The sequence below is a fragment of the Rhea pennata genome, chromosome 22, assembly GCF_028389875.1.
Source record: "Rhea pennata isolate bPtePen1 chromosome 22, bPtePen1.pri, whole genome shotgun sequence".
Taxonomy (NCBI): domain Eukaryota; kingdom Metazoa; phylum Chordata; class Aves; order Rheiformes; family Rheidae; genus Rhea; species Rhea pennata.
Genome location: NC_084684.1, coordinates 5,153,075 through 5,167,816, shown reverse-complemented (window position 1 = coordinate 5,167,816; position 14,742 = coordinate 5,153,075). Strand labels below are relative to the sequence as shown.

The 14,742-nt window shown below is 47.8% G+C and overlaps 1 protein-coding gene across 1 annotated transcript in view; it reads right to left on the bottom strand.

The window, feature by feature from the left end:
* PLEKHN1 (pleckstrin homology domain containing N1) overlaps positions 1-13,924 on the bottom strand; it is a 32,379-nt gene extending 18,455 nt beyond the window's left edge. Inside the window, exons 1-7 of the mRNA XM_062593131.1 lie at positions 13,690-13,924; positions 12,654-12,793; positions 12,211-12,279; positions 10,766-11,485; positions 9,026-9,125; positions 1,761-1,907; positions 1,306-1,386 (exon numbers count right to left, since the gene is read on the bottom strand). Coding sequence (XP_062449115.1) covers positions 1,306-1,386; positions 1,761-1,907; positions 9,026-9,125; positions 10,766-10,845 — 408 coding nt within the window. The 5' untranslated portion in view covers positions 10,846-11,485; positions 12,211-12,279; positions 12,654-12,793; positions 13,690-13,924. The remainder of the gene's footprint in view (positions 1-1,305; positions 1,387-1,760; positions 1,908-9,025; positions 9,126-10,765; positions 11,486-12,210; positions 12,280-12,653; positions 12,794-13,689) is intronic.
* Positions 13,925-14,742: the final 818 nt, after the last annotated feature.

The window sequence follows — 14,742 nt, the reverse complement described above, 5'->3', positions numbered from 1 at the left end:
GTCACGTTTGCAAGAACACTTCCTTTACATTAAAAGTCTTTAAGGGTTGAGAGAAACCTCAACAAAACAATGCTGGTTTGATGCAAGAAAAACATAACACGGTAATAGCTGTAAACAAAAGTTAAGCTGGCTGGTTTCAATAATCAAGCTCATCAGACTCCAACCACAATGAAACACAGGAACAGCTGACAAGTCTACACTTCCTATCTTGGGTTTTCTAAAACAGGATATTAAAAGATGCTATTTGTTGCAATGTCTAGAGACCAGTACTGGTTCATTAATTCCTTTACAGTTCCTTTAGAATTAATAATCTAAAGAGCAGGTTATAAAATAGGTAGAAGAGTGCATAATATTGTTAATATTCTGACATGTGTCTTTTCAGTTGGAGGCTGGCTTATTGGATGACTCGAGAGACTATTGTCATACTGCATTAATCTCAAATGACCCAGAAGACAATAAATCATTTCTAAAAAATATAATTCTGCAAATATCTACAAAAAAGCCCGGCTCAATTTTAGTTACTCAGTCATGGAGGGAAAGTACTTTGGGGGTTTTGTGTTTGTCCAGTTGTGATTTTTTTGGTTCCATGTGCAAAATACCCACTGTTTGTAATTAACTGCTATCATCAGGTTAAAGGATTGGTAAATAGTTCGTCAGATTAGTTCCCCCAGGCTGCTCTCGGAGCGTGGGGGAGTTCCACACTCTCCCACACCGTTGCTTCTCTCCCACACCGTTGCTTTCTCTGCCCTGCTGAAGAACTCCTCCCCTTTGGCTCAAGAGCTAGGGGCCAAATCCATCATTTGCACTAAGGTCAGTAGGATTTTGATCAGCAAGAGCTCTGACTACACCAAAGCCTCTCTGTGCCTGGTGCCTCTGACTACACCAAAGCCTCTCTGTGCCTGGTGCTATACATGAAGGTAAATCCATGTAGCCTAAATACCTCCCATCCAAGGGCCTGCTGGTGAACCTGCAAAAGCCCTTATCCTACTTCTAAAGCAGGCCTTCCAAGTTGTCTTTTAGTCTCTCCACAGACAAGGCCAAAGACCCAGGTGGCACCAAGGTTATCTGGGTATGAATCTTAGGAAAAATAACCTCTTCCCCTTGAGCTCAGCATCCTCAGGGAGAGACTCGAGATGCAAGACCTTGCCAGGATCATCTAGGGGATCACCTAGGCCAGTGGCAGTTCTAGGAAAAGATCCTCCTTGTCTTGTCCAGTGATGTCCCATCCACCTTGCACCCCACTGTTTGGCCATACTGCCAGATTCCCTGATGCTTGCCCCTACCTGTTCCAGGGAGATGCCCTACCTGGTAGGTGAGTCCATTGAAGCCCACAGACTGAAAATACAGATAAGACTGGAACAGCTCCAAGTAGCAGTCGTTCACCTCCTGCAGAAAAGACAAACATCTTGAGGTTTCAGGACACATTCCTCCCCCCCCCCCACTTCAGTGTCTCAGACTGGTCTGTGCACAGAAAAGCTGCACTCACTTATCCAAGGGCCGATATAGCATTTCTGCTGGTGGATCTGCTGCCAGTCTGGCTGCTAAACATGAAAGTACAGCACAGATCCCCACTGGGATGAGAGCCAGCAGAAGTGCACCAAGCAGTACCTGTGCACAGCAGGGAATAGAAATCCCTAGGCTCTGCCATAGCTGGAGGAGATCTCCGTGAGTCACATTTCCCAGAATTACAATTTGCTTCCCAGCCCTGAAGGGTCACTCCATGCCTAGGAAGAGAAACACCCACAGTTTCCACAACTTACCTGGCAGTGCTGGAATTTGAACTTGACCTTGGAGTAGTAGATTATTTTTCCCAGATTCCTGACAATTGTTTTCCTGCGTCCCTTCTTGAACAGGCTGGGGAACCTTTGGTCCAAGTTTTCTTTCTGGTTTTCCTCATTCTGAATATTCTGTACCGAGGTTTCAGGAAAAACAAATCAGAGCTGGTGGGAGATGGGGGGCCTGCATGCCTGGGAGAGACATTCCCAGAATAGCTCTTTCCCAGAAAGGCACCCTGGGCAGGTGCCCAGGCTTGGGCTGTTTGTTGTTGGGTCTCCAACAACATTTCTGGGGCAGGAAAAAGGAGATGCAAAAACAAATCCTACATGTAGGGTCTCCCAACTCCATAGCTGATTTCCTGTTGTCCTAATTGAATTCACTGGAACAAGGATTGAGCAAGGCTTACCAAACATAGTTTGCCTTTCGTTGGAGTTAATGGGGAGGTTTCCTCTGCTCTAGTTCCACCTGGATTCCACAGCTCTCACAAATGCACAGATCCCTTGATTCCTTCAGGTGGACTTTGTTGTTTCAGGTGCCCAGACAACTCTGTGGCAGAGTTCTATGGCCATAAAAGCAGCTGCAAGGCACCGAGTTGTAAAGCTGCTCATTGTCAGTGCCTCTGCACAAAAAGACAGGGGAAACCAGCAGGCACTAGGGGAGAACAGGGCTGGCATGAGAGGGATTTAGCACTCCCAAAGCAGGAGGTTTCCCTCATTTCCTGCATTCTGGGTATAAGGAAGTTTCTCCTTCTGTGCCACAACACAAGTCTGTACCTCTATTGAGCTCTACTGCCTGTTAAGGGCCTGCCTGTTGTACTGCCTGGATACTGCCTAAATCCCTGGGGTTAAAAGCTCCTCTGCAATTTCTCCGTGAAAAGCATCTTTTCTTTTTTTTTTTTTTTTTTTTTTTTTTTAATTGGGAGGTTCATTGTTTTTGGGGGGTAAAGGGAAGGGCTGTATCCCAGTGTGGCCACAGGTCCCACTGATTCCCCCTCCACACTCCCACGAGCGTATCCAAATCTTAAATATTGGTTTTGTCAGACATGTCACAGACTCCCTGGGGCACCCATTCCCCAGCAAAAGAGAAAGGTAGGCAGGAGATGCAAGGTTTGTCCTGTTGTTTCATGGTTGGGCTGTGAAGCAATCTTGGTGGCATTCCAGTATAACCATTTGAAGCTGTGTTTCCCAGAGGTATTTCCAGTGAATGCATAGCAATGTTGGAGGCAGAGCGGAGCGGTGATATGCGACTCCACAAGGGTCAAACGTTTCTGTCGAAAACAGCATTTCCAGGAAGGATCCCAGAGAGGGCTGCCAGGGCTTAGCAGGGATCAAGTGACAGCCCACCACCCTGTACAGCGAGGGATTTCCAGCAGCCAGTGCTCCCCCCTGCCACCGAACCCGTCTGACCTGCATGTGCCTGCTCCTAGCAGGTTGTGCCAAAGAGACAGCTGCATAAGCCCCGTGATTAATGAAGAGCCAGCAGTGCTAACCATCGCTCTCTTGCAGGGGCCTAGATGACTCACCTCTTTGGAATGAAGTTAACCCTTCTCATAACCATATCAGAGCCATCAACAGCTCTCCGGTTAGAGGTAAACCGGTAACAAGACACTAAGGGTGTTGGGGTCCCTTTACCTGAAAAGCCCGGCGCTCCTTTCAGGTTCTCGTTGAATTTAGGCAACCCTTTTTAGGCCCCACATTAATGCCATCTCTGCTCAGAGCTCCCTCCAGCTTTTCTAGCCAGCTGTCAGCAGTACGCACACACACATACACGAACCCTCCTGCTGGAGGTGGAAACCCGCACGCTGCCAATTAATGGCTTCACTGAGAGGCAATTAAACATAGGAAAAACATTATATTTTTGCTACACGCCGTTGTCAGAACAAAGAACAACTGGTCACCTGCCAGCTGTGGAAGCAGTACTAGAAAACTACCTGGATGACGACAGCCCTTCAGTGGGCACCAGGCTGCAGGGCATGCCTCGCAGAGACACAGCCAGGCCAGACGTGGGCTCACACTGAAGTTCCTCTCTCACTCCTTCAGCTGTTTGCTCAGTGGGTCAGGTACAAGCATTCACCCACCAGTGTTTGCAGTCTGCCTTTTATCTCCTATTTATATTGCAGGAACACCTACATATCCCAGCCCCAGGCAGAACCATGGTGATAGGCACTGTAGAAATACAAGAGGAAATAATAGCTACTATCCCAAAGAGCTGAGAGCTACAAAAAGGATGAGAGAGACAACCAGCAATATGTTGGTAGCCAGGCAGCAATGTGTGCTCCAGCCTCCCACTGGGCACGATGGAAGGGAACTTGCTGCCATGGCTTGGGGAGTTAAGGTACAGTACCACAGCCATTTATTGCTGACTTACCACTAACACCTTTTCCCACCCCATCCTCTTTCTAGATCACTCTCAAATGTTACTGGGAACATCTGCAGTGTGGCTCTGGTGCAAGCCAGAGTCACCTTTAAATAACTTTAACACCTGGGAATCACCCAGCAGGCCAGTCAAATTAAAAGTTGCTGATGTGAGAGAGGAGCAGAGGTAGACAGCATCAGCACTGGATCATTTCCTTAGGCTAACAGGCCTGGTGTAGGCAAGTCCATCGCATAAAGGGCACAGACAACTAGACATTAACTGCAACTGGAGTGACAAAGCCAGCCCTCTGAAATTTGGGGTCAGCTTCAAATTTCAAAAGCCACCCTCTTGAGTTCAAGGCAGGATGAAAAGCAGAAGGAAGCAGGTCAGGCAAAGCTCACCTGGTTGTATGACCAATGGCAGTAAACAGGATTTTTCTCTCTTGAAAAAAGATACAATTGAACTGCAACAGTCACATCAGTTATGACCAGATATTGTGGCTGGGCAGGAAGAAATGGGACTGTTCAAGTCAATCTTTTACCAGGCAGGACTCTCCTATATGCCTTTTACTGGGGTGCCATTGTTAAACCTGAATTGAGTATATTGTTTGCCTATGCCCAGGCAGAACTGCCCTCATAGGTTTCCACATATTACTGCTCAAATCTCAGGAGAGCAGCAGCAGAGGGCTGGACATCATTAAATCCAACAGCTAGTACAAGGTTTTGGTGAAAGCTAGCACAGCCTGCTTGTGCAGCACCAGGTGCAGCGGTGACACCTGCCTCCACCCTGCCACTTTTCACCCAAACACCTTCCAAGACAGTCACAACTATGATCTGTTTTTCCAGCTGGAGAAGTAAAGCACAGTGAAGAGTCATGACTTGGCCTCAGCATGGGCCAGGCTCAGACCCCAACGCTCATGCAGCACTCAGGCAATGGCAATTTAGAGTGGGCTAGGAGATGGCACGGACAAAGAGGCCACAAAGGCCACCTCCAATTCTGTGATTTTCTTGGTGAGGCCACTTACATTTGGCAGCACAGAGCATCAGACAGTGTCCTGCCCTGGCTGCAGAAGGAGTCAGGGGGACTGGAAACCAGCTCATCTGCTTTGCTCATCTGTAATTTATACAGTTTCTTTGTTCCCCGCTTGGAGAATAAGGCCGACTAAAGCTGGCTCGGGCTTTCTCACTCAGGTGGAAGGAAAAAAATTTGTAAGACTGATGCCACTTCCCATAAATTCCTAATCATATGCCTACGTACAAAGACAATTTCCCAGGATGGAGAGGACTTGCCTAAACAAAAGCTCTGCAGAAAACAGCTCCACCTGAAGCTCTAGTATCTTTGGGCTCAGACTCACAAACCCATCACTGCCCTCTCTGCCTGCTCTGGGAAAGGTTTATAGCTACCAGCATGGCCTCCATCTGACCATCCCCCAACAAGCAGCACTGGGAACAACAGGATGCTTTGTGATGACCAGGGACCAAAGCTGTCACAGCCACCTCAGCATTCCCCTAACACAGCGACTCCCAGGGAGCTCTAAAGACATGTGTTCCTGGCCCCTTCCAAGCACAGAGACCAACCCCATCTTTGCAGGACTCTTGCTCCACCCAAATTTCCTCGAGCCTCAGGGTCAGAGTGACAACCAGTCTGCACCGTCTTGGATCCCACACTGTGCTAGCCAGCAGACACAGAGCATAGCCGTGTTCTGCCCTAGCTTTTTGTTGTCATCCCTCTACTCTTTAGATGTGCATGGCTAGGAAAAAAAAAAAGAGAATTTAAGTGATGGGCTCACACACAAAAGAGTTATAACAGCTTAATGCTGAGGGATATATGAGGGAAAACTGTTAACACAAATGCGACCAGCTTTGGCTAAAACAGTTTCTCTCTCACCGGCGCTGGGCTGAGAGCATACATGGAGCATTACCACTGCTTACGCAGTGCCATGTTTTGCAGCTTAGGAGCGAACAGTCCAAGCACTGTTAGCAAGCCTCCTTCAACATGCCACCCAGGCCCAAAAGCAAAGCAGATATTTAACTACCTACATATTAGCTAGTGTGGAGAGGAGAATTAGGCTCCATGGTTGGGGTGCACAGGACAGTACTTAGCTTTCCCTGCCAAAGCACTCTGCAAGCCTTTGATCCTCATAGCTCCTCCAGGAAGGGGTATCCGTTCTTCCCGTTCCACTAATTAACTCCTTGACTCAAAAGGTTCTGAGGCTACTACAGTGCAGCTAGGATACTAGTTAGCTTTGGTGCGGGGCAAGTGTCCTGCGGTAACACTGCGCCTTTTGGGCAGGCACAGAGGACGGCACAACCAGCAGAACAGAAATGGCTAGGGACAGGCAGTTTTTACCATGCTGAGCATCACCAGTTTCCAATGACTTCAGGTGATTCTGGGGGTGTGCGCATCAGCCCTTGCCTGGTTTCTAGAGAAGGAATTGCCAAGAGGGTCTGGACTTCAGTGCCCACGTCCTGAGGCCAAGCCTGTTGCAGCAGTGGTGGCTCAGTGGAGCCCATCACAGGAATACACAAGCATCACGTATCTCCCTGGCACATGCACCACCTGAAACCATGGGAATGCCTCTGTGTACAGCCAACATGAAAGGGACCTAGCATTTGTCATGCCTCTGAAATTCTCCTCAGTCAGCTGTTAATTCCTCTGGCTGCGCTGTACTGGTAGCAACACTCTTCCCACCCCAGCCCTATCCTGGTTAGTGCTATTTTCATAGCTCAGCTATCCCCTTTGGTTTGAGGCACTGCAGATCTTTGGAAACCTGGCTTCTGTCAGTTTGGCAAAACAGCAGGTCTCTTGCAGTGCAAGTGTCCCAACATGTTCTCTTGCTCTCTCTGATGCCTCATCATACAGGTAGAGCGAGTTAATAATTAACCTGCCCCAGCCCCTGCAGATCCCACTGACTCCCAGCTGAATCACTAACCCTGGCAGCAGGAAGAGCTCACCCTTGCAAAGTTGGTACCCTGGGGCTCTGAAAGCTGCTGTATAATGATAAAAGCAGCAAACGAGATGTCTTGCTCTTTGGCACATCCTTCCGCCTCCTTTTTGTTTAGGCTTTTCAGAAGCTGTAACCGGCAAGCATGGGAACTGGGGCCCAAAGGCAGGAGAGTGGTAGGAGCAGGATGTGCTGGCCTTGTGCGCCGGCCGCTCTCGGCAGGGTCCGGAGGGGGTCTGATTTTCAAGGATGTCGCTCACCCAAGTCCCAAACTGCCTGTCATGCCTCCAGGTTTGGTGACTTCAGCACCTCTGAGACTGCGTCTGCAGAGTCCCACCTGCACAGGCAGTACAGTCTGCAGTGACGCACTCCTCAGACCTGACCTCCCCTCCTGCCTCTGGCCCCACAGCACCTGGTCACCTTCTGCTTCTGTAACAGGGGTGGGGAAAAGGACTAAATCAGGGCTTTCTCCAGGCCACACAAGAAGCCTGTAGCTGAGCAGAGAGTTTGAATCCCACATGCCCCAGGCAAGGGTAGCTCCTAACCAGCTGCTCCACCCTCCCTCCTTCTCTGGCAAGATCCCATATCCCCTGTGCTCCTGCATGATTAATCTCTCTGGGACCTTTGTTCTGTCAGCTTGCAAGATTCATTTTCCAGGCTCCGCTAACATGACAATTCTCCTTGCTTCCCCAGGGGAGCATCCAGGATCCCTTCTGGGCCTCGTCTTCTGAGGTGCTACACATCTCTCCAGACGTCAGCTGAGCCCTGCAGGGAACCGTTCTGGTGCCACATGCCCATTACCCTCAGTCCAACTAATGAGCAGGACTGTAGAACAGTCCCAGTTCTGCTGCACTTCCCACATGTACAGTTCAGGACATGTCCCTGAAAAAGAGGATGGCATTTACCTGCAGCTACCTCACAGGTCAGCAGTAGGACCCCAGTCCTGCCCCTCTGCCAGTGCCCCATTCCCTTTCACGAGGAAAGCCAAAGGACCTACCTAGAAGCAGCTGAACCACAAGGCACTGCAGAGGCACTGTTTCTGTGGGTCACATCAGCTCCAAGACAGCTGAATCTCCGTAGCAACCCAAGGAACATGAGTAGGACTATCCAGAACTGGGCCCTCCGATACATCTCATCTCATTGAAATATACCTGGCCAGCAGCTGAAGCCCAAGAGATAATGTCCTGTTACTGACCTTCTCTGAGATTACATCTGCCTAGCTGTGTCTCTCTGCCTAGCTGTGTCTCCCTGCCTCAGTTTCCCCTTCCCTCATCCCCACATAGCCTATTTGCTGTACAGCGGGGAAAGTATGTAGACAGCATAGCGCAATGGGCCCCTAAGCTCAGTTCATGCCCCTGGCCCACCCAAAGGCACCAAGGCAACACATCAGGGTTCATAGTTTCACCTCTGCTTCCCCTGAGCAGCACTGGGAACTGGGCCATATGGCCACAAGGCTGGTACGTGCCTGGGACAGACCTGCCCTTCCTGATTACCTTCCCAAGGCTTATTGCTAATATGCTGCCTGCTCTGTCTCATCCCAGCGTGGGAATGAATCATCCCACCTTTGAATGCTCACTCTAATTTTCCCTTCCTTTGTACGCTACCAGAAACAAAAGAACCAAGAGCAGCAAGGGGAGGGTGAGATATTCCCACCACGCTGCCTGCCTTGCTCTCAGTTGCACACATTTTTGCTGCTGACAGTTCATCCTGACTCCTGCAAGGCGACCCTGGAGCAGATGGCTCTCCTGCCATGAAGGACACAGGTCTTACCCTTTCCTTGGCTGCAGATATGACCTCCATCTCCTTGAGACAGTGCTCTACCCTGACCCTGATCCCTTGTCCCTCTTGCACACAGAGCTGTCCGTTGGGTGGGGGTAAGGAGGTGGGGGGGTGAGAATAATCTCTGGGAATGTTGGGGAAGGGGCGGAGGGTGGATGCGTTTGTACTTGCCTTTCCTGGAATATACTGCAGTATCTTGTCTGTGGTCGTATCTCTCTCCTGCCCTCCTTCAATACCAAAAAAACTAGGCAGCTTTTTCTTGCCATCTTTTCTACAGAGGGGATAAAAAAACAAAACAAAACAAAACACACATGCACACACAGATCTAGCCTGGTGCATAGTAAATTCTGCCCAGAAATAAGGAAGCCAGAAAGCTAGAGTAAGTCATTGGTCATGGGCGTTCTAATCATCCCAAGCCAGCAAAGGGCTGATAAACAGTCTGAGAAAAATTGTAATGGGTTTTGTGTTGCACTTGTTTTTTTCTTTGCCTTTTTACATGTCTCTGCATAACCAAATGGTAAGTTAGGCTCATCTGTGTCTCCAGCTCAGAGTAGGAAACAGATATCCCATTGCAAAATGCAAAAGCCAAGTCAAACCCTGACGGCTATTCCAAAGCCACTAGGGCAGAGATGAATTTTCACATCTCTCCACACACAAAACTGGGTTTATTTCCTTCCACTCCCAGCAGAGCCCCCAGCTTCTCCTTGTGTGCACATCGTTAATGAGCAGTTACAAATGTCATTAACAACTGGGACTGCCTTGCTTGGAGTCCCCAGTGGTCTTCTTTGAACCAGATTGCAACTCTTCATTCAGCAGAAACCAGGCTCATCTCCATGGAGAGCTGTGAGCGTGGGAAGCACAGTCAGTAGGGACCAGAGGTGCTCTGGGGCTTGGTCACTATACTGCAGGCTACCTGCCATTAACCCTTCAGGGTTCAAATTCCCTCTCTTTTACCCCAGAGCAACTCCACAGACTCCTGCAGGTTTGCTCCTGATTTATAGCAGCACAGGACCAGGGTGACAATTCAGTGTCTCTTTTTGATTATAAATCCCTGAGCCAAGCAGAGTCCCTGGTGATTACCTTGACTTCTAACAGAGCTCCTTTTCAGCCCAAAGTTCTCAGAATTGGGAAGGCTCTGCTTAGTACATGCTTAGAATAATGACAAGATTACTGTGATTGCATTATTGGGACCACGAGCAGGGGGGAAATGCAGTGCTTAGAAAAGCTTGCTCTGCTCTCCCTGGTAGAGTCTGTTTTGGGACAGCTGCCCATCACTGTGGTACCTGAATGCTCTCCTGGCCAGCCCAGCACCAAAATACTTAGAAGAGCATACTACTGGTCTCTTTCATGTGTTCTGGCGAAGTTACAAACACAGACTAAACTGTACAAGCAGAGTATCATATTGGGATCTGGGGCTTTCTCTCTAAAGTATGAGGAATGTGAGTGTTGCTTTCTTCACAGCCACTGGTAGTTTATTTTTGTGCTCAATCTGTGCCACAACTCCAGGAGACACAAATAAAAGAAAAACAAAGAAAAAAGGCAAGTGAAAACAAGGAACTTCAGGCATCCTGCACCTTGCCTTGTCAGTCCCACAGAGAGAGGTTTTCATTTCCAAAATGAAATGAAATATATCACATTTTTCCTCGGGCAGTGCTCCTGGAATTCTCTGCTGGCATAGCCCTAGAATTTCTTCCCTGGCACTTGCAATGAGTTGATCTTATCCAGCACTGCCCAGTACCAGCAAAACCATACTAAAGCCTGATTTTGCTCAATCTGCAAATAACTCCTGGGTTTCCCAAGTGGGGCTCAGCTACTAGCCCAGTTCTGTATGGTGTGTCACAAAGGAGAAAGCCAGCAGGGAAGCCAGCACGTGCTTGAAAAGCAGTCTAAAATAAAAGCAAGTGTACTTACTCTTTCTTCAGTGAAGGTTTCCTGCTGAAAGAGTGTCTGAACCTCCCAGGTGCCTGAGGGACACAAGTTAGGTTCCCCATGCTGGCAGCAACGGGAACAGTCCAAGAGCAGCTGGGGGCTGGAGTGCTGGGCAGAAACTGAGACCGAGAGCGTGTGGAGCCAGGGAGGTTTGTGCGTGTGTGTCATGCAGACATTCCCCACTTCCGCCTCCAGTGACTCTTGTGGGTGTGAGCTGTGAGCAAACAGACTTTCGGCCCAGGTTTCTTGCCTGCTCCTTCTCCTCCCCCTTCCCTCTCCCTCTCCGCGCGGGACTGATAGTACGGGCGCTTGCGAGAGCTGCACGGTGCGGGGAGGGGCAAGCAGCTGAGCAAGAGTCTGCCGGGAGGCACCTGCGATCCTTGGCGCGGGACGGCAGAAAGGCAGACTCCATCCTGCTGCCTTTGGAAGGCAACTATCGCCACTTGCGAAAGGAGGGACTCCAGCAAGTAGAGCCCTCCAGCTGCAGTCTGACCCGCAGAGGCATCCCTTGGCAGCCGGGGGCAGCTACGGAAGGGACGCGCAGATGTCACGTGTCGGCTCCAATTTGCCTGCATCGCCCTCAGAACCTTTCTTTGACCACTCAGTTTCTTCCTATTAGGAGAGTTTTGAGTTTTTGCATCTCTCGGTTAACAAGACAAAGTCATCAATGTGGCAGAATACTACGTTACACCTCATTTTGGCCTGTAAAGGAGAATTAATCACAGAGTTAAAAATCCATCATTGCTTAGATGCACTAAGCGATCTCACTATAATAGCATTTGTTATCAGCAAACAGGATAAAACTGGAGCCCATCATAAATGTATTTGGTGTATTTTTCCAAAAGAAAAAAAAATCAATTACCACTCAGTTCAGCTGGCAGAAAAATTTCAGTAATTATTGTGATTATTATGTAAACATTCTCTGAGGTGTTCAAAAGGCTTCATTTATTTTAGTTAAAAAGAACTAGCCTGTATTAGACAGGAAGTGTAACAAACTAACAAATATAACAAAAAAACAGGAGAAAACAAATAGTAAATAAATAGACAGAAAATGAGGAATGATGGAAAACTGATAAAGAAAACAAAGCACAAAAGAAGTGCATGAACACCAAAGCTAAAGGGACATTTTCAAAGAAGCATTTTAAAAGGCAAAACAAAGATTCTCAACCATGGTACCAGCCCCTTACTAAGTGCAAATAAGTATAAAAACAGTGAATAGTTAAGGATAATACAAAGGCAGAGGCAGTCAATAAATATTTCTGTTCTATGGATTGAAAAAGCCAGGCAGTATAGCCATAGCAAATGATGAAACCCTTTTCATTCCATAGTATTGCAGGTAGGTATTTAAAACAAACAAACAAACAAACAAACTTAGATACTCTAAACCAGAAGGTTCAGACAATTTGTATTTGAGAGTCTTGCAAGACCTGGATCACTTGGATCACTGCTGTTCATTTGTAGCAAGTCTTTCACAACCCAGAAAAATTGGCAGAGACCTGAAAGAAATTAATGAGATAGTAGTATTTCAAAGGAATACGTAGTAATTATGGGTTTGTTAGTCACATGACACTGATCCCTAGGAAAATGATAAAACAGCTGTTAGGGAGTCTGATTAACTAAAAATTAACAGAGGATAATACAATTAATACAAATCAACTAGGGGTTATGGAAATTAATTCTTGTAAAACTAATTTAATTGCTATCCTATTCGAAAAAATATTTAATAAAAATATTGGTGCTGAATCAAGAAATTACTATAAAGCACTTGATGTGATACAGCTACACAGCCTTCTAGTAAGAGCCTAAAATAATACACACTAAGATACACAAATATATTACAGGGTGACTAGCCAGGGATACTCAAAAGCACCTGTGAACAGGGACCGCTCTCTGAGAAGGGTGCTTCTGATGGGTATTCTGTTTCCACATTATTCTGACTGATAATCCAGCGGCTCCATCTTGCTACCATAGCAGAGAGGCTACAAAGTGATGCAGTCAGGCTAGAAGCACCTGCATGGGGAACATACAAACAGCTGGCAAAGAGATAACAGGAACAATGCTGAGAAATTGAAGATGGACAGGTTTAACCCAAAAACAAGGCATGTATTTTTAGCAGAAACGGTTATTTCTTATTGGAACAACTCCCTGAGGACTGCGATGGCTTCTTCAGCAGGGGACTTTCAAAACCAGGAAAAGATGTTTTGCTAGAAGGTTTGTTTGAACCAAACAGGGATTTGTTATGTGAAGTCTTAACAGATATATTGGACTTGATCACGATGGTCCCTTCTGACCTTAGGCTCTATTTGTATTTACCACGTCTTAAAGCTGAAGCAACAACAAAAGTAGCAACAAAAATAGCAGTATAATAATAAATAGCAGTATAATAACAAAGATAGCAGTAACAAAATCAACATACCCCCAAAGAACTAACCATACAGTTAGGCAACACTTACCCAGAGAGGGTGGCTGATAACAGACATGCCATAAAATTTGTCAAAGGCTCCACATACTTGACTTCTGAAAACAGCCTCTTTATCCCTCCTCCCCTTTCTGACTTGTATAATTCATTAACCCATCACAGCTGAGCAAAGCAACAGGACATACCCCTCCAGAGAAGCCCTATCCGAAATACTGTAACTTTTATAGATGGATAATTCCCCAAACTCTGGTCTGTCTGTGCAGGACTGTGAAGCAACTCTGCAACAGCGAAGACATGCCCCAGTGCCTCCTGAGAGAGACCAAAAGGGATAGGCAAACAGCAACAATTGTTACTTTGTTCAGGAAAAGGATCATTCCCCTTAAAAAACGTGGCTAACGTGGTCTTGCAGTGTGACCAAACATGCGCGGATTCTCCAACACGCCTGTTCAAAGAAAAACTTTACAGCTCAAAACAGTGCTATACCTACCTCTCTCCTGCTATTTCCATCAGTCCTGCAAATGTACATTGTCTTGTCCACTGGGACACCAGTAACGCCACTAACAGGCTGGCAGGGGCAGGCATGACCTGCAGGTGACGACAGCTCTCACTCTTCTGCTCACTGGGCACACAGGCTTGCAGGAAAACTGCTCTCCCACACCCCCATTGCTCTGCTTCCAGCAGCAGGAGTGCCTGAACTTGGGGGGGAAGGAGTTGGGCTTTTAGCGTGGTAGTTTTTTACAGAAACCTGAGACAGAAAAAAGAATCTGGAGAGCAGGGAGAAAGAGGACACGGCAGGATAAAAACTGGGTCTGGCATGACTGCTATACAACATCAGGGCTTTACTGCAAGGCACTAGCACATGTGCAAGGGAAAGTTCCCTTCCATTCCCCACAGCATGTTTGTACCCCGTGTCATGCAGCTTCTCCTTGCCCTTTTTGCCCTCTGCACCCCCACTATCATAAAATGAGCTTAGTATTTTCCCCGTAGGCAGCAATGACTGGCAGCAGCTGTTGAAGGTAGAACTGACTGTTGCAGAGCCTCCCCTGCTGCTGCATGGGACCAGCTTGCTACTCCTGCCTCCAGGCAAGATGCATGTGACAGCTGGAGGTAGAGGAGGATGTTTCTCATGTGGATTTCACTTCCAGTACAGGGGAAGGCTATCTATAGCACTGGAGATTGGGATACCCAGGGAGTCCAAACTACTTAACCAGAATTTAAAGGCAGGGAGAGGTATCAGCCTGCTTCGAAAGCCCCTGTGTTTCAAGCTGGTCTTGTCCCAGCAGCCTCCTATACCATCAGCATCATTGTCTTGCTCTTTCCTTCTGCAGGGTTGCAGCACAGCAGGAGAGAGCTGAAGACAGCTCAAACACAGCACCCTCTTTGAGAGTACAGAAGACCTTGTCCACAGGATAGCAACCTCCTTGGCCAGGCAGCTGGCACCAAGCTGCTGAGCATTGCACCAGGGCCTAGAGGAACCAGGGCTGAATTAAGCTGCTCTTTTTAGCCTGCTTGAGGTTCCTCAAAACACATCCACAACTGC